The 27,199-nt window shown below is 40.7% G+C and overlaps 1 protein-coding gene across 5 annotated transcripts in view; it reads right to left on the minus strand.

The window, feature by feature from the left end:
- PDE4B (phosphodiesterase 4B) overlaps positions 1-27,199 on the minus strand; it is a 667,172-nt gene that overhangs the window by 130,920 nt on the left and 509,053 nt on the right. For all 5 annotated transcript variants that reach the window (XM_074265715.1, XM_074265720.1, XM_074265718.1 and 2 more), the window contains 4 exons: positions 16,918-17,112; positions 7,154-7,190; positions 6,975-7,045; positions 1,123-1,172 (listed from right to left, as the gene is read on the minus strand). In XM_074265715.1, coding sequence (XP_074121816.1) covers positions 1,123-1,172; positions 6,975-7,045; positions 7,154-7,190; positions 16,918-17,112 — 353 coding nt within the window. The remainder of the gene's footprint in view (positions 1-1,122; positions 1,173-6,974; positions 7,046-7,153; positions 7,191-16,917; positions 17,113-27,199) is intronic.

A 27,199-nucleotide genomic window follows, 5' to 3' on the forward strand; every position in this document is an offset into this window, starting at 1 on the left:
TCAAAAGAGATTATATTTGTAAAGTGCTTTGCAAATTTTAAAGCAAGCACTATAGACATGATATTATTATTATTGTTATTGTTCTTGTTGTTTAGCTTTCTTGAGTGTCACTTTCCAATTCTATATGATGAACAGGGTAGACTTCATGGACCTTGTGGTCACTCCTTGCTCCAAATCTATGAGCCTGTAATCTCTCCTATTTCCTCTCAAATTAATGAGTGACAGTTTTGGAATTTGGGCCCCAAACCTGCCATTCAATAAAAGATACCAAAGAATCCAATAAATCAATTCCTAGTTACTAGCACAGTATGCTGCAGTTATATTTTAATACGTTAATAGTTCTTTAGTCCTTCCAATGGTACCAATCACTATCCATTCATCATTTAGCACCTTTTATAAGCTGAGTACTGTGTTAGGTTTTGGACATGCAAAGATAAAAGGGAAAGTGACCCCTGTTCTCCAAGAGCTCATATTCAACTGGTTTCCTTTTACTCTAAGAAAACACTTGATGGTGGATCTTGAGCAACTGATGAAGAAGAAGAGGGCAGGTGTTTGCAAGACACTTTTGCAGAACAAATTGGACCCTTTCCAGGAGAAATGATCTATTACCCAGAGAGAGAGAGACTTTGACTTCACACCTGGAGAAGAGGGAGATCTGGGTGGTAGCTAAGAGTTCCTGGGTTGGATCCAAGCAGAAGGGAATTAACCAGTATAGTAGTGCCTAAGGTGACCCCACAGGGCAGATGGAGATCAGTGGAACCAGGCTTTTGATGTGAGCTCTATGAGGGTTCATTTGGGTCCAGTGAGCTGAGGTCAGGATCCAAGATGAATGCAGCTGTGTCTCACCCCCTTGTTCTTGGAATTCTAATCATTGTAAATCCATCAATTTTTGACAGGTCAGCACATGTGGGTTGGCAAGGTCTCCTGCAAGTACTTGGACTTGATTTTACAAAGGAAAAAAAATAAAGAGCAAATACCTCCTACCGTTGGAACCAAACCACAGGAGGCGACTCTTTGGGTGACAAATTCAGGTTTCAGACAAAAGTGTTGCACTTATACAGATTCTGAACAAAGGGAACACATTTATAAAACTGTCCACCAAGTCTGGGCAGTGTGTCCTACCTTGGAGATTAACTCTGGAGACAGGAGGCTGGGTAGCAGCTGGAGACCTCCTGTGGGAGGTGAGACACATACACAGAGAGCCAGAGAGAGAGACAGAGAGACAGAGACAGAGAGAGAGAGAGAGAGAGAGAGAGAGAGAGAGAGAGAGAGATTCATTAATTTTCAGTCATATAGGTAACATAGCTCAAAAGGGGGCCAAGGGGCTTCTGAGAAGGCTTATTTAGCTGACTCTCTTGCAAATCATTAAGGTGATTTTATGTGCACAATTGGACACAATGTGAGTATGGGAGCCAATTTTTTGTAATAGGAGGCAAAGGACTTCTGCAATTTTCTCACTATTTCTTTGCCCTGGAATTTCCCTATATACTACTTGAGGAACCTCAGACTTTCCAGGAAGGAAGTCATTTACTCTGGCTCCCCAGCCAGCCTTGTTCCTGGCTTCTCCCTCACCCCTTGTTTTTTTGTTCTTTTGCTGCTCCAAGGAGGGGCCTCAGGAGATTCCCAAGCTTACTCAGGAATTGTTATGTTGGATTCAATCTCTACTGTTATGTCTTCTGGTAAGATCATAGAATGTCAGGTCTGCACTTTGGTATAACTTATCTGAACCACAAAGCAATGACATGGCAGGAATACCGGATTTAGAATCAGGGGTCCTGGGTTTAGATGCTCCTTCTGCCTGATCTTGAGCATATTGCTTAATGAGCCTCAGTTTCTTTTTCTGTAAAGCATTTCTTTTTAAGTTAACAACCTGGTTTCTGAGGTCCCCAGATCTAAATCTTTCAGGTAACTTGATTTCTTTGGGCTCCAGGTTCCTCATCTATAAAAACGATGGGTTTAGATAAAACAAACCTTTGAGATCTCTTCCAATTCTGAGTGTAAATAATTTGCTTGATTTTCTGGGTCTCAGTTGCTTCCTTTGTGAGATGGTTGTATTACCAGGTCTCTTAGAGTCCCTTTTAGTGTGTTCCTCTGACCCGTATCAAAGTTTACAAAGCACTTCCCTCAAAACAAATTTGTGAGTGGGAGACAAATGCAAGGATTCTCCAGTATGAGACCCATTTTTCAAATGAGCAAACAAGTCCTAGGAAAGGGTAAGGACTGACCAAGACCACTCCTGAAGTCTCCTTCCAGACTGGAATTCAAACCTTAGACAGTTTCAAACTTAGCTTCTTTCAAACTTTCAAATTCCATGTGGAATAAGTCATTTTAGCCCTATTACATAGGCTAGGAAAATTATTCTTGAAGTAAAGAAGACTTTTATTGGGTCATATGACAAATTAGTGTCAGATCTGGGACCCCTGGCTACCAGGCTTTCACTCCTTCCCACAGTGATATTAATCATCATTATTGTATTTGTGAAATAATCAAAGCATACTTGAATTAAAAGTTAGAAAGCTACAAATAGGCTGTGCTTGCATCAACAAGTCCTGAGAAAGGCTACTTAAAAAACAGGCCATTCAATCTGAATCCTCAGTATGTTTCACGCCATTATGGTCAGATTTTCTAACTCCTAGTCTTAGTTTTAATTAGCATTTAATTTAATTATTTAATTATTAATTATTATTTAATTATTTTAGCATCATAATAGTAACTTTTTTTAATATGTGATTTTACTGGCACAGGGGACTTCCCATTTAGGAAATTTCACTGATATAAATCAACTTCTATGCTGCAACTTACAGTGTTAGAGAATTATCAAGGAATTTGGGAGGGAAGTGACTTGCCCAGGATCACACAGTCGGGATGGGTCTGAGTTAGGACTTAAATGAAGAGCCTTGAGAATAGGCTATAATAGCTTTTCTTTAAGCTAAATTAGCTTAAAGAAAAAGTATAAATCACTGAAAAGTGTCCTCAATAAGAATTAAAAATCCATGCATTGGAGTCCTGGTTCTACCTTTTATTAGTCCTGTGGAATGGTGGGAAAATCATATGGTATCCCTGTTCCTCAGTTTCCTTAGTTGTAAAATAGTGCTAAATACTCTCGAAATCTGGCTTGCAAGGCTGTTGAACACATGTAATAAAATGTTCTGCAAAAATGAGCTATTTTTATGATGTGAAGCATTATGAAATGAATTTTGCTAGTGTTTTAGGGGGACTGGAAGCATCTCCTTTCATTATGATTATAATGTTTGAATCTTGCTATTCTAATTTTACAAATGAAGAAACTATAGCCTGGAAGTATTCAGCCAAGATCATGAAGCATAAAAAGCTGGGTCAAAGTAATGCAAAAAGCATTGCAAATAATCCCAAGTCATTTAGTGCAGAGATCAAGCTCTGAATGCCCAGACTTGGAGATGTTCCATGTTTGCCAAAAGGAGTATTCCTTATGGGGTTCTCAGTAAACATACATCTCCTTAAAAACAGGACAGATTCTTGTAGGAGCTGCATTGTTTCTTGTGGACCCCAAGGACTGGCTTTTTACTTTATGAATTAGGAATGAGTGGACAATGGGACTCTTGTGGCCTGCCCTGCTCAATGTAGTTTGTTTGCCCAAGGTGTTCAACTTCTGGCCAGGAAATCATTTACATATGGCCAGTGGGGGGAAGTGACAGATGTTAGTGACATGATGAAGTTGAGGAGGATGACGTCAATGACAGCAGGATCAGGAAAAAATAATTTTTCCCAATCCACAAGGGACTACTGGAAAGATGGCTAGACTTGGAGTCAGAAAATAAAAACTTAGATTCTAGTAAGAGCAATGGCTTTAGAGTTGGAGGACTTCCTCTACTTCTTATTCCTTTGGACAAATAGAATTATCTGACTTTGGGGAAGTCCCTGAACCTACCTGCATCAGTTTATCCAGCTGTAAAATGAGAATGTTGGCTGGTCTGATTTCTAAGGTCCCTTCCAGCTTTTAAATCTACTTTGTTAATCATTAGGCTCATGAAAAAATGAGTAAGGTGGGAAAAGGTGTTGGCTCTGACATCAGAAGAGTGGGGTCCAAATCCTGCCTCATGTGTACAAACTTGGATGAGTAACTCATTGTCTTAGGTCCAACTTCCTCAATTATAAAATGGGGATTATTTTTCATTTTTGTTGTAAGAAAAGAATTTTGTCAGCTTTTAAAGAATTCCAGAGATGGGGATGGAGCTATGATTTCAGCAGTATGGGAGCTGGCTCCCAGTGTGAGAAGGCCTCCCAGTTACAGAACATCCCCATTCTGCAGCTTTTCATCTTGGGTTAGTGGTCTGGAGGCCCAGAAGGTCAACTGATTTGTTAGTACACAGCTATTATGTGTCAGAAATAAGATTTGAACCCATGTCCTTCTTACCCAGAGGGCAACCTTATATCCTTCTCCTTGTGATAGTTAATAGGAATATCAGTATAATTAAGAAAGAATATAGACTTGGTTTCAAGGCTATATAGAGCCATTTTCAAATCAGGCTCTCATACCTACTAATGTTACAGCCATTTGCTAAGTTTTGACAGACTGTATTTATCTTTTCTAGATTTACTTTCCCTATCCACGAAATGGGAATTGCAATATTTGTAGAATCTTCCAGAGATGATGTGGGGTTCAAGTGAAGTAAATTAAGTATTAAAAAACCATTAAGTGTCATAGAAATATATGTTATTATTTTATCAACAATAACAATAATCATAATTGTAATTTAGTGATGTTATTTTAAGGTTTATAAACATTTTTTCTTCAAATTACACAAAATCTGGCATGTAGGAAGGACTAATAAATGCTTGGTTATGGACTGATTTATGTCACTATAAAACCAAAGTTGGAAGGGGCCTGGGGGAGCTGCCTAGTCAAATCTCATATTTCAGATAAGTAGTGAAATAAGGAGTCGCAAAGTTAGCCAATCGCAGGTAGACTATGGAAGAGAGTACTTTTATTTAAACCCTAGCTTTGCCACGTATTTGTTGTGATTTTGGATAAGTTATTAAATTTCCCTGGGTCTCAATTTCTTTCTTAATTTTTTTCTGGGGGGGGGAATGGTTTATTTGACCTCCATGATCTTTTCCAGCTTTGAATTATCCATCAATTTAAGAGTATTCTCCCCCACCCCCAAGGATTACCTTTAGATTAAAAGCATCTGAACACAAACATATTAAATTATTTTACATCATTCTGCCCCCCCTTTCCATGCCATAAGTGATGGTGGGGCAGAGATCAGAGCACATAATGTTCCCTTTCCAGCCCTTTCTTCCATTTTTTAGGCATCTTCTCAATTTCAATGAGGCACCCACCCTCCTGGGCTCCAGGGTGGAATGAAGCTAGGGGAGGGGAAATAATTGACCTGAAAAAGCAGCCAGGGATGCCTACTATGTTTTTAGAGCTTCCTCTCCTTCCTTCTCTTCCACTGCTCTCAGGATCTTAAAAAAATGTATTTGAACTTGAAACCCAAAAGAAAAAAAAAGGCTGATTAAGACTTGCACCTGGACATATTTTATTGGAAAGGAACCAAAAAAGAACATGGGGATTTTCACTGTCTGGGTGGTAAAATTCAGAATAAAACAGACCCGATTTCCTACAGTGTGAACCATTGAGTACAATGGGAGGAAAGGGAGGCTAATTTGTGCTTTTCTTCAGAAGCATATGGTTCCCTGGGATTTGTTCTTTTCGCCAATAAAATCTCTGTTTGACCCATTTTGTGGACTTTGATTCAATCCCACTAAGAAGGCATTTATTAAGCACCTAGTTGCCTGTGAGATGAAAGCTCAATTAGAAAGGGGCAGCTAGGATATGTCATAGAGTATAAAACATAGGGTCTGGAGTCAGGAAGACTCATGTTCCTTTTTTTTAACTCTTTATATCACTTTTTTTTACACCATTACTTAATAATGGTGGCTGTTTCCAGTGGTAAGCTCTACGAATATTTATTATTCTGATAAAATGTAGGAATCCTGGGGGCAGTGACCATTCTATTGTTGTCTGTGTCTCTGTAGCAGCTATCACAGTGTTCAAAAATGCTTGAGACTACAGTGGGAAGGCACTGACTTTGGAGGAACTGGATTCAAATCTCCCTGCTGATGTTCAACTTTCTGGGATCCCATTTGGGATTTTCTTGGTAAAAATGTTGGAATGATGGGCGGCTTCCTTCTCCAACTTATTTTACAGATGAGCAAACTGAGACAAACAAGGTTAAGTGACTCTCTCAGGTCTCACAAGTAGTGAGTGTCTGAGGCTGGATTTGACTCTGAGCCTGGTGCTTTATCTATTATGGCTGCCCCTAGTGACCCAACCCTTCTTATATTGGTTGCTATGTGTACACTACTGGGCAATTCACTTAACTTCCAAGAGTTGGGAGTGGGAAGAGTGCTTGGTACATGGAGAGGCGGAGACGGGGTTCCAACATTGCTTCTGACTTTGACACCTTCACCAGCCTCAGTTCCCTCTTTTGGAAAATTGGCTTTGGTGCCATGTGTTCCAAACTGAACTAGGATAAAGGCTGCCATCGTGTGGCTCAGCTGTGAAAGGCACGTCCAATTAAATACTCTGAAAACTGTGGATTTGGAGGTGGAAGAGATCACAGATGCTCCTTAATGCAAATTCTTTATTTTCCATTGGGGGAAACTGAGGCCCAAAGAAATGATGTGAGTTACTGCAGATTACACAGAAAATAAATAAAAAAAAAGTTGAGCTTCAAACTCAGCTAAAGGGCCAGGAGGATGCACACTTCCATTAAGCCCTTCCTGGTAAACAAATATTATCTCAGCTGATAATAGAACCATAGATTAAGAAGTGACCTTAAATCCATTTAGTCCATTTTAAACATGAAGAAGCTGAGACCCAGACAGGGAAAGGACCCAGTCAGGATTCACACCCATGACCTTTGCCTCCAAGGCTTATTTTTTTCATGGAAGACCCTGCCTAAATCCACAAATTCAATGAGACTTACTTGTTGGCTGCTCCATGCAGATTGGTCAGAAGGGTGAAGTTATTTCTCACACTTCGCAAGCTGGCGAGGACCTGGAAAGGAAATTAGCATAAAGGGTCAGGAATTGTAAATTGGCAACATGGCAGTGGGAGGGATCTGGTGCATGCAGGAAAAAGGGAAGGATCAAGTCTCATACTCACCTGTGCAAAAGGTGTTACGATCAGGTCGTCACCATGTCTAGTGAGAAAGAAGAGAGAAAAGAAGGTGTTGAACTGATTGGGAACTCTAAAATTAAAGGCAATAAACATGGTACAGGGGAACAGCGGGGCTGTAACTAAGACTGGGCAATTAGGGTTGTATCTCAGGGTACAAAAATTTGGAGGCTACCCCATGGTTTGCCTCCTTTCTTCCCTAGCTTCTCAGCAGTGCCCAATCCTTCAGCTGAGCAGAATTGTGGATTATTTTGAGGAGCATCAGCAAGATGTCAGATAAACTCCCTATCTCCCATCCTGGGTACAAAAATGTTTAGTTTTTGCTCTGGAGAATATAAATGATACCAATACCCCATGTTCTTAACAATGGTGGACCTATATAAACACAGATCTCAACCCTTGAGAAATAGAAATCGCCTTGGACTGGCAATGGTTAGTTAGTCTCTCCCTTAAGAAACCCACCAGAATTTACACACATATATTGTATCTAGGTTTTATTGTAATACATGTAAAATGTATGGGATTGTCTGTCATCGGGGGGAGGGAGGTAGAGGGGAGGGAGGGGGAAAATTTGGAAAAATGAATATGAGGGATAATGTTATAAAAAAATTACTCATGTATATATACTGTCAAAAAATTATAAATAAATAAAATTAAAAAAAAAAGAAACCCACCAGACTCATATGAAGTAACTAACTTGTCCTATTATTCAGTCCAACTGGTGGATTTTTGATGGCAGGAGTCAGAAAATTGAAATGGAGGGCTGCTCTCTCTTTCTCTCCCCTCTTCCTTCTCTCTCTCCTCTTCATCTCTGCCTGTCTGTCTCTCTCTGTTTTTTTACTTATTCTCTCTACTTTTCCTTCTTTCCCTCTTCTGTCTCTGTCTGTTTGTCTCTGGCATTCAGGGCACGGCCCTGGAAAAAAAGGCCTCACTGTCCGGAGAAAACTGAGTTTCCTGGCTTTTGTTGAATGGAAGCCTTAAGGCTGCTGAAACACCACTGGCTGTCTGGGAATCCCATTACTTTTGTTTTTAATGTGACTTTTTACAAAGTGTTCAGTGGAAGTCTGCCCGCTGCCTCGAGCCTTTTAGACAAAAACTCAGAATGGGTTTCTGCAAATATGGCATTAGGAAGAGCCAAATATAGACTCCTATGCTTTTAGAAGTGTTTTTCTTAATTGGTGTACACTTGGCTAAGCCCTCTGGAGTCCCTATTCAGCAAAACTTTCACTTGGGTCTTTAGAAATCATGGCTGAATGAGCATTAGGAACAGGCTCCTATTTGTACCCCAGATATCTCTATGGAAATCCTGAAGGGAATCCCTGAGGGTGCCTCCCTTTATTCCTTCTTTCCCTTTTCATTTCCAGAACAATTTGTTCTCCCAGCCTCCTTCTGAAGCAAGCTTTTCTTTAATTTTTTTTTTTTTTGTCTAGGATTTTTCTTTTCTTTTCTTTCTTTTTTTTTTATTGTACAGGATGTGACTCCCTTCTTATGGCCTTCACATTAAGGAGAAGATGGAATCATTCAATCTACTGACATTTGCTAAACATCCTAAATGAAACAGACCCTGCTCTCAAGAAGCTTATAGCTAGTTGTGACACAAAATAAAAACAAGGTGACCCTGAGGAGGTTAAATAGTTATTGTTATCCCATTTGGGTTTTTCTCTTCTCTTGTCTTCTCTTGTCTTCTCTTGTCTTCTCTTGTCTTCTCTTGTCTTCTCTTGTCTTCTCTTGTCTTCTCTTGTCTTCTCTTCTCTTCTCTTCTCTTCTCTTCTCTTTTCTTCTCTTCTCTTCTCTTCTCTTCTTTCTTTTCTTTTTACTTTCTTTTTTTGTGGCAAATTTGCCTCATTTTCCAGATGAAAAAACTGAGGCAGAATTAAGTGACTTACCCAGAGGCACACAGCTGATATGTCTAGTGTTGGAGAGACGGTTTGGAATCCATGAAGTTGAGTCTTTCTGACTCCAGGTGCTCTATCCATTATGGTGTCCCCTAGCTGCCCACCATGAAGAGGAGGTACTAACAAATGGGGAGGAGGAGACAGGGAGGACTTCATGTAGGAGGGGACATTGAAGGAGCATTCACAGAGGTGAAGCTGAATTGAAGGAACTCATGCAAAGACATGGCGGCAACAAGAAAGAATCCTTGGAAAGTAAGTGTGTGAAGGAAGTTCAGAGGTCATCCAGAATATTTCCAACATGGAAGGATGTTGGTGGTGTTGGAAATGGGCTCCATTCCTGGCAATGATTCTCATTCCCCATGTCATTTGGGGCAAATTGCTTCAAACTGACCCTCAATTTATTCATCTGGAGTGGAAAGAGTTGGTTGTCATAGGACTTGAGTTCAAATCCCGACAATAACACTTCTTACTTTTGTGATGTAGGGTAAATTATTATTATTATTATTCTTTATTAATTTTTATAATTATAACATTTTTGACAGTACATATGAATATGTAATTTTTTTAACAACATTATCCCTTGTACTCCCTTCTGTTCTGAATTTTTCCCCTCCTTCTCTCCACCCCCTCCCCTAGATGGCAGGCATTCCCATACATATTAAATATCTTATAGTATATCCTAGGTACAATATATATGTGCAGAACCAAATTTTGTTGTTGTTGTTGTTGTTTCAAAGGAAGGATTGTATTTGGAAGGTAAAAATAATCTGGGAAGAAAAACAAAACAAAACAAAACAAAACAAAACAAAAAAAACAGTGCTCACAGTTTACATTCACTTCCCAGTGTTCCTTTTCTGGGTGTAGCTGATTCTGTCCATCATTGATCAATTGTATCTGAGTTAGCTCTTCTCTATGTTGAAGAAATCCACTTCCATCAGAATACATCCTCATACAGTATTGTTGTTGAAATGTATAATGATCTCCTAGTTCTGCTCATTTCACTCAGCATCAGTTGATGTAAGTCTCTCCAGGCCTCTCTGTATTCCTCCTGTTGGTCATTTCTTACAGAACAATAATATTCCATAACCTTCATATACCACAATTTACCCAACCATTCTCCAATTGATGGACATCCATTCATCTTCCAGTTTCTAGCCACTACGAAAAGGGCTGCCACAAACATTTTGGCACATACAGTATCTCTTTGGGATATAAGCCCAGTAGTAGCACTGCTGGATCAAAGGGATGCACAGTTTGTAACTTTTTGGGCATAATTCCAGATTACTCTCCAGAATGGTTGGATTCTTTCACAACTCCACCAACAATGCACCAGTGTCCCAGTTTTTCCACTATTATTATTCTTATAATAATATTTTTTTTACTTTTCAAAATACATTGAGCAAGTCATTATTAACCTTCTGGGGTCTCAATAGATTTCATTAGAAAAAGATGAAAGTGAATAGAGATAAATATAAAACTTGAGTTCAGAAAATCAACTCCCAAGTACAAGAGAGGGTAGGCAGGCCTGGGTTGTAATTAACCTGTAAAAGATCTGGGGATTTTAGTGGGCCTCCATCCTTCAGGAGTCAACAGCATGAAATGGGAGCTTCACAAGCTCAGGAGTTTTAAGAAGCTTCCAGACAAGCTTCTGCCCAGGACTGAGAAGCTGGTGATCCTCATGTACCTGGAGGCTTTACCTTTAGTCCCACGTTTTGGGAAGACCTGTGTACAAATCCAGAAAATGGGCAGAGGAAGGCAATCAGGGCAGTCTGGACATCTCTCTGAATGGGAGAAATGAGGGCAATTTATCTTGGAGAAGAGAAAACCCCCCAAACAAGAAAGGTCTCCATCTTTAAGGACATGAATGCCTCTGTTTTCCACGTGGGCTTAGAGTTGTTCTGCTTGATAGGAGAAGGCAGAAGGAGGAGAAATGAGGGCAGTCGCCAAAAGAAAGACTTCCATTTGATGGAAGGGAAAGTTCCTTCTCCATCAGCTTTGCCTGCAGCAATGCAAAGCTGCCTCCAAGGAGCCTTCAGAGAAGGTCATTTGCCCCAGTACATTATAGAGATTTCTGTTCAGCTGCAGGTTGGGTCTGTCTTTGAAACTTGTCTTTCATTTCTGTACCTAGTTCTGTTAAAATGATTTCATCTATTCTTGATTTTCATCAACCAACCAATAAACATTTATTAAACACCTACCATATACATGCCTGGCATTACGTGCCCTAATTTCTAGGGATACAAAAAGAGACAAGAAACAGTTCGTCTCTGCCTGTAGGGAGCTTAGAGTTTAAAGATATGCCTTGGAGAAAAGGTTCTGGCAAGTGGATTCAGATGAGAAGTCCAAGCCCTAAAGCTCACTGCAGCTCATCATCATGTATGTTGGGGCTGAGCAGGATGACTGTCCCATTCCCAAGCCTGGTAAATAGGTTGATAAAAGACCGTGACTTTGGCTGAGGAGATGTCTACACCATATATCTTTGTGGGGGGGCATTTCTGGCACATTTGGTAAAGTCCATATGGTTGCTGTTACCATGAGCCTCCCAAGGGCACTCAGGGTTTGGATATGAGCTCAGAAATGGGTACATGATCCCTTTGATCGCTGTTTATAGACCAATTCTCAGGAGATCAGAGAACATTACAGGGAGCTAGCTCCCTATTCTCTCTCTGCTAAGGGGTTGTTCTTTGTGATCCCATTTGGGGTTCTCTGGGCAAAGATAATGGAGGGATGCCCCATTTCCTTCTCTAGCCCATTTTACAGATGAGGAAACGGAGGCAAGCAGGATTAGGTCACTTGCCCAGAGTCACACAGTGAGGAAGTGTCTGAGGCTGGATTTGAACTCGGGGAGATGGGTCTCGCTAACTCCACGATCAGCACTCCAGAGACTATGTCCTCAGCAGGGATACCTTAGTTTCCCTGAATTATTATGAATGACTGTCAAAGTCTGTTGTCTCCCTTGACAATATCCATCCCTGGAGTTCAAATCTGGCCTCAGACACTTAACACTTCCTAGCTGTGTGATCCTAGGCAAGTCACGTAACCCCAATTGCCTTGCCAAAATATATTATATTATATTATATTATATTATATTATATTATATTATATTATATTATATTATATTGTATTGTATTGTATTGTATTGTATTGTATTGTATTGTATTGTATTGTATTGTATTGTATTGTATTATATTATATTATATTATATTATATTATATTATATTATATTATACATTTTGCTAAAGGGAGCTTAGTCTACTTTGATGAACACATCTGGATTTTTTAGGGTGAGCTCCAAGCAGTAGCTCCGAGATGCAATTGATAAAGTTGGAGATCTGAAATCGGGAAGCTCTGTGTTCAAATCCCACCTCAGACACTCACTACCTGCGTGAACCCTGAGCAGGAAAGCTACTGAACCTCTCCCTGCCTCAGTTTCCTCCTGCAGCTCTCTCTCAGATTTGTTGTGAGGACCCACTGAAGTATTTGTAAAGCACTCTGCAAACCTTAAAACCCAGTACAAACACTAACATTAGTACTCCCATCCAGTCACTGAGAATTGATTTTGTATATTCCATATTTATTTATCTGCGACTATGCTACATCCCCCCATAGAATGGAAGCTCCCTGAAGGTGGAAACCCCTCACTTTTATATTCCTAATCCTTACATCCAATACAACCTCCGACACATAGTAGGCAGTTAATAATTGCTTGTTGGTAATGGATCCCATCGGGTAATGGATATGAAAATCTGCAAAGCCTGCAAAGTGCTTTATTATCTTTATAAGTTTCACTCTGAATGTAAATATAACTTTCTTATACATTAAATAGAAAATTAAATGTACAATTTATTACTCATTAACTATAAGAACATCAAATTTAATCAGTTTGTTTTAAAATGACCCATGTTGGATCCTTCTCTTGCACTTCTGAAGCGACTGGAACATAGCTGGAAGCCGGCCAGAACAGCGCACGAGTGCCATCTGGTGCCCCAACCAACGTGGACTACTCATCTCCCTCCTCTGGGTCTTTGAAAAGGCCGTTTGCTGCCCATGGATGAAATTCACTTCTTTGCTTATTCTGTCTCCTGGATTGCTTAGTTTTGTTTTTACTCAGATGCTGCTTCCTACAGGCCCCTGATCTCTCTGGTAGTGGTGCTCTCCTTTCTCAAATGACTATATTTATTTCTCTATATGTCTTCTGCCCTCTACTAAAATACAGATTTCTCAAGGACCAGAATCTTCTTCTTGTCTTTGAATCCACACATCCATGTACACAGTGGGTACTTAATAAATGCTCCTTGAATCATTTAATTGAATTGGACCAGCCTACTACAAGCATATAGAACCATCTGCAGTCATATCTCTTTGCTAAAAGATGGATGGAAATTATATCTTTGTCAAGATTTCATTTATCACTAATCCTTCTTTTCTCTCTTCTCCTCTTCTCAGGTGCCCAGAAAACTGTCTGGTTCCAAGATAGCCAAGAACTGTTCATAGGAGCATTGAGTTCCAGAGATGAATGAGACCAATCCTGTCATTTTAGATGGGAACACCCAGAGAGTAAGGAGTCTGGCTCCTCTTTAAGGTGGTCCCACATGGCTCTCTCAATGCCCTCCAGCCCTGGAGCTGCTGCAATCCAAGTCTCTGCTTCCAGGGATGGGAGAAGAAGAATAGATCCTTCCTCTTGAGTTCTTTTCAGATGGACAGAGGGTTAGTAGAAACAGGAACCAGAAGATTCTTGCGATGGGCTACACACCTTACATGAATGAGGCAACATGGAAAAGCAGCTAGCCGCGTAGAGAGAAAGCAAGCAGGAAGAGCCGGGTTCAAGTCTCATCTTTGACACTTACTAGCTCTGTTTTCTTTGGACAAGTTACTTCTTTAGGGATTCCAGTTTCTTCATCTGTAAAATGGGACTCCCTTTTCTACAGGATCATCATGGCACTCGAATGAAATGATGCTGGTCCCATGATTCAAAATTCCAGTTTCTGAATCCAATTGGAAATGTGAACTTTGGTCTTTGAAAAGCCATTTGTGTACAAGGGACAGAGAGGCTGACAACTTTTTCCAGCTCTACCTAATTTAAATCCAATTCATGCATAAATGAAAACATCATTGTGTGATTTCACTGGTCCTTTTGGAAAATGAAGGATGAGCAACAACAAATACATGGAACAGCTCTTGCCTTCGAGGAACTTATGTTCCATTGGAAGGAAACCACATGGTATGATGTGGTGGGATAAATGTTGTATTTGGGTTCAAGAAAAACTGGGATCAAAGCTTGTTTCAGCTATTCAGCTGTACGAAGCTAGAAAAGTCAGGTAATCACCATGTGCCTCAGTTTCCCCATCAGGAAGGCAGGTGGAATACTGCATAGAATGGCGAATTCCATAGAATGGCAAATTAGAGTTCACATTGAGCCTTGGATGCTAGGGAAAGTCCTATAGTCACTTTTAAAATTGGTTGTTGGATGTGTAACATGGGGATGGGAATAGCCCTCATCTACTGGGACTTTTGTGATAAGAAAAGGCTTTACAGACTTGGGAGTCCTGTAGAAATTCTACCTGTGACTATTGTCATTATCTGTAAATGAGGTCCATTCCACCTCTAAGTCTATGCACAAAACTATGTGCAAAAGAGATTCCAAGTAGACACAAAGTAAAAAAGGTGACAAAGTTTGCAGAAGGCTTTCCTCATCCTACCTCTTAACATGGTGGCAGGGGGACAGATCACCATCCCTGGAGTTCAAATCTGGCCTCAGACACTTAACACTTCCTAGCTGTGTGACCCTGGGCAAGTCATGTAACCCCAATTGCCTTGCCAAAAAAAAGGCAGTGGAGGCAAAGTTTACTAGCCCCATTACTCAGAGGAAGAAAAGAAGTCTTTCATCTCTAGTCATACAAATACCATTTGACATAGAAGAGATTTGAACCCAGATCTTCTGACTATTAAACATTCTTTCTTGTATTTGTCTCTGAGATCCATTAAGATATGTGGGACCTATAGCAGGCAAAAAGGATTTTTGATTGAACAAATAAATGAAGGAGTCAATAAATGACTTGGGTCTGGGGTCCAGACTAGCGATACAGTCAGCGGATTCATTTCTATTTTCTGTCCTTGTAAAGGTGTGGAGAACAGGCAAGGAATGGGAGAGGAAAGGAAGGGATGTGCAGCAGGAGATGATGCTAGAAGCAGAGGACGCTGCCAGCATGGACTCCTCAGGGCTGCTGGGAAAGCCTCTCTCTCGGATGATAAGTGGAGATAACGGGGCAAGAACTGAAATGTGCTTTCGGATGTGGCCAGAGCCTTTTTTGTTTATATATATATATATTTAGGAAGGGTTCTCCTGGAGCTGGAAACCCCTACAAATAGTAATTAAAGCTTATAAACATAGGACATGGGTTGGGTTAGCCATGGAAATAGTGAGATCGGATGGAGAATCAGGTGTGCGTGTCGTGTGTGTGTGTGTGTGCGTGTGTGTGTGTGTGTGTGTGTGTGTGTGTGTGTGTGTGTATAGTATTTTAGGATGTCATATGCTGAGGTGATAATTGTTCACAGGGAGAGATGTCCCATAAATAGCCAGAATCTGGGATTGTAACTCAGGATGGGAAAACCACATGGAGGAGGAGTTGGCAAAGGAGAAGCCATGTGAGTCAATGATATTGTCAAGGGAGACAACAGACTTTGACAGTCATTCATAATAATTCAGGGAAACGAAGGTATCCCTGCTGAGGACTCCTACGGAAACCGCTGGGGACATCTCTCCAAACAGGAAGAGATCTTTGAGGTCATCCAAAGTCCAACCACTGGTGATAGGATTATAGATTTAGAGTCAGAAAAAAGACCATGAAACTCAATCCTTTTATTTTACAGATGAGGAAACTGAGGCACAGAACGGTTAAGTCACACAACAAACAAATGTTTGGATCAGTATTTGAACCCAGGTCCTTGTGGGCTCCTGGTTCAGTGCCCTTTGTTTAGAGGCCCCACAAGCCAATGGGAACAAGTGTTCTTTACATGAGAACTCTTTGCCTTTTCCTTTGGCTTTCCTATCCATTTTGTGAATCCTTTCTAGGAACCAAAGTAGAATGTTTTCCCCTTTGGGATTATAGTTGTCACTGATGTTTTAAAACCAAGAACCTTATGTACCTAGAAACCTTTTAACTCATGGATTACGGTATTCAACATTATTTGGATTCTGCAATTTGATAAACAAGAAACATAACCCAGTGTTCCTTAAATGAAAATCACAGACCCCTGATTCAGGAAAGGAAAATGGAAACCCTTGACTCTGGCTAATTAATAGAACTCTTCAGGTGGAGTTTCATCAAGCAAGTCTCTGAACAAATGGCCATTTTAAAGAAGGAGCCAGTTCTGTTTCCCTTGGCCTGCTCCCCTGCTCCAGATTACAATGATGGTTTGCCAGAAGGAAAACCCAGGCCCTTGACTAGCTAGCTGCTCTCCCCTCTTGTCAAGGCTCTCAATAAAGCAGAAAAACCAAATGTGATTTAAGAGAACTTAGAAGTAGCTTAAGACCCCTGTTGTCTAAACAGTTCTGGGAATAAAGCAGAAAGCACTCATTAGCCTAATTTCTAATAAGACTCGAGGTACCCACACTCTGAGCACGCCATATTGTTAATGCCTTTGACAACACCTGGCTAGTGTTTCTAATGCTCAGCAATGTTCCTGAGGGCTTGACAATAATCACAGCCTTTTCCTCCATTCATTTTCCTGCTCTGTGGGTCCCAGGTGAAAAGGGAAAGATGAGTTGTTCAGGGTTTTGTCTGTATCTGTTTTGTTTTTAACAGTGTCAATAAATGAAGTAGGCGTGAGACTGGAAACCAGACAGCTTCTACTTACTGTTCGCTTGGAAGGGAAGAATTTCTAGACATAGCCTTTGGCGAGAGATCATAGTCGCTGTCTGACCTGTAGAGGAATGACTCCCGACGCTGGCTGTGGCCCGGGAAGGTGGTGTGCAGCACAAGGCCCGAGGAAGAGCCGGCCTGGGGATCCAGGGGGCTCCGGCCGGGGGACGGGCCATTTTCCACATCAAAGCTGAAAAGAAAACAGAGAGGTTTGGGTTTTGGTTGGGAGACGTCGCCATCGTCCATGGCTTGGGCACCTAAGTCCGATGAGACATTTTCAGGATGGTACCCATGTCCCCCTGATCACCGGCTTTCATTGGTGGTCGACCATCCTCACAGCCTTATAGTGGGAAGTGGGTGGCTGGTACAACAGACTGGGTTCTCAGTTACTAGACCAGTTAACAGACTGACAAACAAACATTAAAGTAGTGGCTACTTGATGGAGCCCTGGCTGTACAAAGAAAGACAAAAATACTGGCCTGCCCTCAGGGGGCTTACATTCTAATGGGCAAATAATCATGAATCTAGAAGATATTTCCAACGTACGGAAACTAAGAGCCTCCGGCAGAAGGGAGGATTTCAGCTGAGTCAGGAAGAAGTCGGGGAAGCTCATAGGTAGAAGTGAAAAGGGGGGATACATCCCAGATACATGAAGGCACAGCAGAGTGTCATGAGTGAGGAATGGTACATTGGTCAGTCACAAAACAATTACGAAGCACCTACTAAGTGCTAAGGGTCACAAGGAAGTCCCTGTCCTCAAGAAGTGCCCTATCTAATAGGAGAGAAAACAAGAAATCAAATATGTATAAATAGGCTACCTAGACTTAAGAGAAGCTGGGAAAGGCTTCCAGCAATGGAAAGATGAGAGTTTGATGATCCTTACCTCTCTCAGTTCTAATATTTCCCCCTTTTTAATTTAAAAAAAATTTTTTCCTACAGATAGTTTGTTTTGTATATATTTCTTTTATGCTGTCTTTTCCATTAAATTATAAGTTCTTTAAGGCAGGGACTACCTTTTGCCACTTCGGTAACTCTGGCACTTAACACAATGCTTGGCACATAGCTGGTGCTTAATAAATGTTTATTAGATTTCATTGAATTGATCCTGAGGCCAGGAGGGTTATTGCAAATAATCCAGACAAGTAGTACGGAAGAATGACTCTCGGATAGTGGCCGGGCGAGGGGAGAGTGGGGGGCTTACACCAGGGAAGCTGTACAGGCTGAAGTGACCAGACTTGGCAAAGGATGGCTACAGGAGGCTGGCCTAAACCAGCAGTCACCCTTTCTTTCATTCACCATTCCCTAAGGTCCAGCAGATGGCTCCCACCAGTCAGCGGTTATTACAGCTGCTCATCATGGCAGTGTGCGGATAATACCAGGACTCGGCACCCAATGGTTAGTCCCCTCCTTCTTTCATGGTGTGAGCTGTAGGTATGTTTTCCTTCAGGTCAACCAGTGACTTCTCTAGTGATTAAAGAGTTACAGACCTGGGAAAGAACTAGTCTCTTCTGCCTGTGTCAGGAGAGTTCCCTGGGGCAAAGGTGAACTTTATTCATAGGATTCAAATTTTAGGACTAGAATCAATCAATGGACACTTATTAAGTATCTACTATGTGTGAGGTATTGTGCTAAAGGCTGGGACAGTCCTTCCCTATCATTGTCCTTAAATATCCTATAATGACTTTGAAAACTTAACCCTCTCACTTTGTAAATGAGAAACTGAGCCCTGGGGATGAAGATGGGGACCGGGATCACTTATTAGGTATGTTCTAGTAGGGATTCCTTTCTAGAATGGGTTGGATTCAAATTTGTAATTCTGGAATAGTGAGGGGTAGTAAGTAGGAGAAGTAGTACTTGAACCTAGCTCCTCTGACTCAAGTACAGTGCTCTTCCTGTCGTATACTCATGGACTGGCCTAAGATTAACTGTGTTTTGTCTCAGTCTGAGATCCTTCTCTTAACTGAAATAGAATCAGAGCAAAACAAATGAGGAAGGCAAAGAAAAATGATCCTAGGCAATGACACTGACCTTAGAACAAGGCTAAGCTCCCTCTCTACCATTAAATGGGTTGATCACAGTACAGCATTACTGGAGAGAAGAGTAGCTGGGAGCTAAGCATTTGATTACCCAGAAGCACCTGAGAGTTTCCAGCTGATGAATCTCACAGTCTAATTAACCACAGACTAGGAATATTTTCAGATGTTTATGGACTACCCAGAAAACACTCACTGACTGAAGAGAGGAGGAGCCAGCCTGAGGTAGAGTGGTATAATGTATGCAAATGTATCCACAAAGAGATTTCATTAAACTCACATAGACCCTCTTCACTCCAGAGTGGAGGCTCAATTTACCAGAGTTCACTGGATAGAAGATCCGGGGGATCCCTTTTAGACTAGATGGGAGATGTACCTAGAGAGCAGACATGGAGAAGTTCCAAAGTGACCCTTATCCTAGGACCCTTCTGAGAAGACTGATCCAACTGGTCCTTGACCATTCCCCTTCTGATTTCGCTGTATTGTTTAGTGAAGATCCCCACTTACCAGCATCCTCAGATTATTGCTAACCTGATGCTCCAGAATTCACCTAAGCCTACCTGCTCCCCATACCCCAAGGTGGATGGAAGTAGCCATGGATACTGAAGACCATGGAAAGTAGCCTACTAGAAAGTAGGATGGGGATGCTTATTCAAGAACCACTCTGCAAATAATTGAAAATAACCTGGCAAGTGAAAGAAAGATTCAGCCAACTTTGCTTGACCCCAGAGGACAGACCTAAGAACAATCAGTGGTTTGTAGAAAGAGATGGGTTTTGAGCCAGATACAGAAGAATCTCGAGCTATTCAAGTTTCTCCTGATTGAATGGGCTTCATTATGGGAGAGTCAGTTTCCTGGCACTGGCCATTTTCAGGAAGCAGCTGAGCAGTTCATGCTTCAGGTTGACATTACCTGAGACCTGGGATTTCCCCAAGGTAATGTCGAGAACAAACGATGACGATTGCCCGACTTTCCTGTTCTAGGAATATTTTCTTTCTTTCCACCTCTTCCCACAGCCCATTTTGGCTCCTTGCTGCTCTTTCAGGATCTATTTCCCCCTCCATGGGAGTATCTGGTCACAGAGCTTCTTTTGTTTCATAAAACTTTGAGAAATACAGTAAACAAAGAATGGAATCTACTTTAAAGTGTGCGCTTAAATAGCTATGCATATTTTAATTATTGTTAATATAGTTTCACATGAATATATCTAATTTCTCAGCGTACTTTGACCAGGAAGATGTTTTTCCCACAATGCCCTAGTAGACTCCAATGAAATCCTTCCCTCTGGCTTTGTGATCCTTCAATTGCCCAATTCTTCTGGGAAGCCCCCTTTTTATTTTCTTTTTTTAACTTTTGTATTTTTAAAAATTTCACATTTTTCAAATTTCAAATGCTCAAATTTGTATTTTTAAAATTTTTGAATTTCAAATTTCAAATAATCAAAACATTTTTAATATAAAGTTTTGAGTTCCAAATTCTATTTCTTCCTCCCCTCCTCCTCCCTGAGACAGAAAGCAATCAAAACAGTGTGTAACATTATATATGTGCAATTATATAACATTTACGTATTATTTATTTTGTACAGAAGACTCAAAAGAAAAAAAAATAATAAAAGAAAGTGAACAATAGCATGGTTCAATCTGTATTCAAATAATACAGTTCTTTCTCTGGAGGCAGATATTGTATTACTAAGTCATTACAGTTCTTCACTGAGCAATATTGCTGTTACTGTATCCAATGTTCTCTTGGTTCTATTCCCTTCACCATGCATCCGTTCATATAAGTCTTATCAAGTTTTTCTGAAATCATCCTGCTTGTTCTTTCTTACAGTACAATAATATTCCATGACAATCATATACCCCCAAAGTCCCCTTTTCAAAGCCACGCCCAGGATAACTGTTTATGCTCATTCTTCTCAGGGCTCCCTACCGGAGCCTTTCTCTACCAATATCCAACATGGAGACCTTCTCCTCCCGCTGCCCCCACCTACCTTTCACCTTCTTTGATGTATTATTTCTTTTCATTACTATGTAAGCGCCTATAATTAGAATGTAAACACCTCTTTTTTGCTTCTACCTGTGTCTCTGGGGATTATTAACACAATGATAGCCCCCAGTAAGCTTGACTTGACTCCACTCGTTGAAACTTTCACCATGGATCTGCAGAACTCAGCCTTTTGTGCCTTTCTCAACCAAGACTGTGGTGAGAAACCACTGGGAGCTAGTCCATTAACTAGGTGAAAGTCTAAGAGAGATGGTTCCCCCCTTGCATAAAGCATCTCCAGTCCTAGGAAGGGACTGGTAGACTCTATTGGGTGGACCTGAGTAGAAGAGTAAAGATGACGATGCATAAGACATAGTTGCTCGGCTGAAGAATTGCAAGCTGAGCCTAAAAAATAGACAAAGGACTAATACACAAACTAGATTATGAGGAGAGAGCAGGGGAAGAGCAAAATGTCTTGAGAAATTGGAGGGAGAAGGGAGCAATTCTAGATATTTCAGGTTTCAGGTTGGAAAGGACTAGGCTCTAAGGTTCCTTTCAGCTCTAAGGTTACCCCCTCACTGGGCATCTTCAGATCCAATCAGGTTGGCTACTTGTTGGTTTTATGCAGGGGGATTCTCATTCAAGGCCTCATGGCAGCCCCTCTGTTTTCTTACAACTCGGAGATGCTGAATTTTCTTTTTGGAAAGTAGGAATTGGTGCAGCCTTTGCATTTATGTCCCCAATCTCTAGCAGAATGTTTGGTATACCGCAGGCAATTAAGTTCTTTTTGATTGACTTTGTGAAAAACAACAATAGCTGATGTATACGTAGTACTTAGAAATTGGCAGAAATCTTTCTATATTATAAAGCAAACAGTATTAGGATTTAGGGGATCTAGGTTAGAAACATTCTGCCTTCTATTCCCCTGGACAAGCCAACTAATCTTTCTAGGACTCAGTTTTCTTGTCTGTAAAATAAAGGAGTCAAACTACATCACCTCTTGAGATTTTTTTTTTCTAGTTCTAAAGTGATAGTGAGATGGAGGGTAGTAGGGAGTGAAGGAAGGAAGGAAGAAAAAAGAGGGAGGGAGGGAGGAAAAAAGAGGGAGGGAAAGAGAGAGGGAGGGAGAGGAAGCAAGAGAGGAGGGAGGGAGGGGAGGAAGGGAGGGAGGAAAGGAAGGAAGGAAGGAGAGAAGGAAGGAAGGAAGGAAGGAAGAAAAAAGAGGGAGGGAGGGAAGATCAGAGACTATCTGTGCTACCATAGACCTCTGGAGCCACATGCCCTGGCACATGCCTCTACAACCTGACAGGCCGTCATCTTCCTTTTACTTGAAGGCCACCAGGGAGGAGACATTCATTTCCAAGCATACTCTAATCTAGGAGGTCTCTGTCACTTTTTTGCCTCAATAAACTCCAGTGGGTCTCTATCACCTTTGGTATCAGAGACAAACTTCTATGATCTAAGTGATCTGAGTGATTTTGGCTGAGTCAATGAAGATCTCTGAAACTCAGTTTCCTTTTTTGTAGAAAGGACTAAATGACCTCTAAAATCCCTTCTAGATATAAGTGGATGATCCTATCTATATGAGCTTAAGTGATTATTTGTTTGTTTATGTATCTATTTTTGGTGGAGGTGGGGAGAGGGGTCTTGTTATGGGAAGATGAGTGGTGTTTTTTAAAGCAGCAGGCAGTGTTTTACCCAGCATGATCCAGTTAGCAAAGATCAAGGGCATGTTGAAGGCCATACCATGCTATAATGCCTCCTCTGCCCTTTGGTCCCCAGATACTGTCACCTTCCACTACTCCTAGTTGCTACCTGAATTTTGATAACTAGTGATAGAGGTGTGTCAGAGAAGACGAATGGTGGGAGTTAGGTTAAGTTCAGTTCAGTTCAACCAGTTTATAAAATGTAATAAAGCCAATTCAGTGATTTAGATCAAATACAAGACAATGATGAAACCTTAGAGAATCCTTTCCTTTTCACTTTCCCCTTTTCCCCTTTCCCCTTTCCCTTTTCCCTCCTTTCTCCCTTCCTTCCTTTCCTTCCCTTCCCTTCCCTTCCCTTCCCTTCCCTTTCCTTCCTTCCTTCCTTCCTTCCTTCCTTCCTTCCTTCCTTCCTTCCTTCCTTCCTTCCTTCCTTCCTTCCTTCCTTCCTTCCTTCCTTCCTTCCTTCCTTCCTTCCTTCCTTCCTTCCTTCCTTCCTTCCTTCCTTCCTTCCTTCCTTCCTTCCTTCCTTCCTTCCTTCCTTCCTTCCTTCCTTCCTTCCTTCCTTCCTTCCTTCCTTCCTTCCTTCCATTCTTTCTCTCAATTGAAACCAGCAAACCAGCAGATGGCAGAAGACAGCTATATCTTACTCAGTCACCACTGGAAGGAAAAATGCTAAGAGAGAATCCATGGAGCAGGAACAGGACTCAGACAAAAACAGGATTTTTAAAAAATCATATTGAAAAGCTTGAGGGAAGTCAAAGTAGAAATAGAGTAAAAGAAAAAGCCCAAGGTATTGATGAGACCTTTAATTAAGATGAAAGAACAATAATAGAGCATCACATCTAAGTCTCTCGGCTTCTGGTCTTTCATCATTATTCCTTCCAACTCCCCATACTGCGCTCAGCTGTATAAACTGCACTTCTTACCACAAAGGCAGAGCCCCAAAGTCACCGGAACCAATTCATTCTACAATCTGAAGAGGTTCTTTTTCACTAGGGACATTCTCCAGGGGAGCTGCTTGCTGATAACATTCAGGTAGAATCCAGCAAATTTTCTGTTCCAGACAGAGCAGGGGGGGAGGAGGGGGGAGATGGAAAGTTAAGATTCATCTCATGATGGTCTCATTGTTCCCAATGGATTTTCTATCGCCCAGAATTGGGGCTTTTTGCAGATGATTATGCAAGTCCACCCAAGAAACAGCAGCTTGAGAAGAAATATGACCAGCTTGGAAAGACAAAAGCATTGAAATGAGCCGACAGGTGCCTGAATATGTCAATGAACAGGACTAGGATCGCTGTAACATGTGGCAGAATGGGGAGAGAATTGTTCTCGAAATCAGCAAGTTCTGGGTTCAAATCCTATACTTGCTCCCTATGTGATCCTGGGTAAGTTGTGTAACCTTTGCCAATCTTACCTTCCTCATCACTAATGTGACTACTAACACTAGCTCAGGTGCTATTGTGAGGACCAAACGCAATATTATCTATAAGGTACAAACTTTAAAAGTGCCATATGTAAGTGAGCTGCCATTAGTCCCTGTCTCTAGACCTCCAATACCCATTCAATCTGCAAATTGTTTGAAAATTCCACTCCCCAGGAGCTCTAGTGTCTGAGAACACAAGTGCCCTAGAAAAAGGGATGTTGTCTTCATGAGGAAGGAACTTCATGGGAGCCTCAGTCTAGAGATGAATGGGACCTCAAGGGCTAAATCCCTTAATTAACAATCATTAAGCCTTAATGATTGTTGAATATTCCTTCAGTTGGGCTATGTTGGTTAAACCACTTGGCCTGGATTGTGGGGGCAAAATTTTTGACCAGAGGTTTTATCTGCTATTTGGAATCCATTTCCGGGCTGTATTCTCTTGAGAGAGGAAACAGTTTGAAGACAAAAACAACACAACAAAGCAACCTCTAATGCCGCCCCCCCCCTCCAAAAGCACCAGATTGTGAAAATGAGATTGAGAGACTGGGGGCCAATTTTCTAGAAATTCAGTTTCAGCTGCTTGAGACTATATATTAGAGGGAGCCTTTAATAGCTTCAAATTGTGTTTGTGTTTTAAGACTTTAATGAGATAGGAAAATGGTCCCACATTAAAACATTACTGTTTCCTCATAATAAGGGCATTATTTCCAATAAGGTGAAAAAGCATTCAACCCATGAGTTTCCTGTGGGGGAGAGGGGGATGTTTTCAGAAATTAGACCACCATTGGAGGCAAGCTTATATCCTTGGGCCAACTGAAACTTCACAAAATAAATTAGCAGGAACTGGGGGAAGTCATTTCCTCTATAAAATACTACTACCTACTCTTCCAATGCCTCTGAGTCCTGTAAGGATCCAAGTAAAGATTTTAAGAAAGGATGAGTAACATGGTGGCCGCTAGTTGGTTAGAAAGCCAGTCTTGGGAATCAGGAAGACTTGGTTCAAGTCTTGTGAGGATGGAGGATATTCACTTCTCATCCATCCAGTCAGCAAAGCCCATAAACCATAACTGAGCAACTGAGTTGCACCAGTGGAAGTACTTTTCACACTGGGAAGTCCCCATACCATAAAAATAACCAGTAGTGATGTGCATATGTATATTATGTATATATATATATATATATATATATATATATACACACACATATATATATATCTGTATATGTAAATGTATATATGTATAAATGTATATGTGCATGTGTATATGTATGTGTGTATACAGACAGAGAGACAAATAGACGGATGGAAGGCTATATAGATGGATGGATATAGATCGATAGACAGATACACATGGACAGATGGATAGACTTCCTTCATTGATAGTCATTTGTATTAATGATCCGCCAGCCCAACCTCTCTTTGAATTTTTCCCACAGTTCTACCAAACTGGACTTCAGTATGACATATTCCTGGAAACTGACTTTGTTTCTCCTGCCTTAGTGCTTTGATATCTACTTTCCACCTCCACCCCCATACCTGGGATACACTATTTCTTGTGTTACACAAAATAAGTCCACTAGCCCTCCCATATAGAGAGTTTCTTTAATTTGGAATGGATTGACTGTGCCCTTCCTTATATCCCAAATGCTAACAATTCTTCCCATTTGTTGAGAGAATAATCTAGAACAAAGGAGATGCAATCAGTCTAAGAGGAAGAGAACTGGAAGTAATTATTTTTTTAAAGAGAGAATCTCTGACAGAATGTACTTTCTGCCTCTGACATTACATATGTGACTTTGGGGAAGTCATATAAGCTCTTTGGGTCTCAATTTCTGTATTTGTCAAATGAGCTGAAGGCTTCTGAGGTTCTTTCCAGCTCTGGTTCTATGATCCTAAATTACAGTCCTGTTTGTACTCGGATTGGAGGAAATCAGCACTCGAATGCAACCCAATTTTCCTTGCGGTTCACTGGAAATCCTTCATGATGGCTGCTGGACCAAGTGTATTTTGAGTGATGGGGGGTGGTGGTGGAGAAAGGAGACAGAAGATGAAATTATTCTTTGTGGTTCATGTGCACAAACATTGTTCTTAGAGTAGGGAATAGGATGGGTTGAAGCCTTCCAGAATTCATTGCAAGTGTTTCTACTGGGCTTATATCTCAAAGAGATCTTAAAGGAGGGAAACACGTGCAAAAATGTTCATGGCAGCCCTTTTTGTAGTGGCAAGAAGCTGGAAATGGATGGATGCCCATCACTTGGGGAATGGCTGAATAAATTGTGGTATGTGGATGTTATGGAATATCATTGTTCTGTAGGAAACAATCAGCAGGATTATTTCAGAAAGACCTGGAGAGACTTACAGGAACTGATGCTGAGAGAAGTGAGCAGAACCAGGAGATCATTGCCCGTGGCAAAACTAAGACTATACAATGATCAGCTCTGTTGGACGAGACTTTTTTCAACAATGAGATGATTCAGACCAGTTCCAATTGTTCAGTGATGAAGAGAGTCATCTACACACATACAGAGGACTGTGAGAACTGATATAGCACTGTGTATATATATATATATATATATACATATATATATATATATATATATATGTATATATATATATATATATATAATGTACTGTCACTCTTTTTGTGGTTGTTTGCTTGCATTTTACTTTTTTTTCTCATTTTTCTTCCAGTTTGATTTGATTTTTCTTGTGCAGTAAGATAATTGTATAAATACATATGGATATATTAGATTTAACATATTTTTTTACCATGTTTAACATATATTGGACTACTTGCCATGTAGGGGAAGGAGTGGGGAAAGGGGAGAAAAACATGAGATTTTGCAAGGGTTAATGTTAAATAATTATTCATGCATGTTTTTTTTTCCATGCATATGTTTTGAAAATAAAAATCTTTAATTAAAAAAAAAGACTCTATTGCAAAGAACTATTTTTTTTGCAAGAGATTTCCTAGTGGTTCCAATGAATGAGAAAACAAATTTATGGGGAACACTTAAAGAGAGGGAACCCTTTAAAAGTAAAGCAAAAAAAAAAAACACTCCTGGACCAAAAATCTTAATGACCAAAGGATTTCTTCTAGAGAAAGTCTATCCCTCAGGAATTCATAGTCGATT

This window comes from Sminthopsis crassicaudata, chromosome 4 (genome assembly GCF_048593235.1).
Source record: "Sminthopsis crassicaudata isolate SCR6 chromosome 4, ASM4859323v1, whole genome shotgun sequence".
Lineage (NCBI taxonomy): Eukaryota > Metazoa > Chordata > Mammalia > Dasyuromorphia > Dasyuridae > Sminthopsis > Sminthopsis crassicaudata.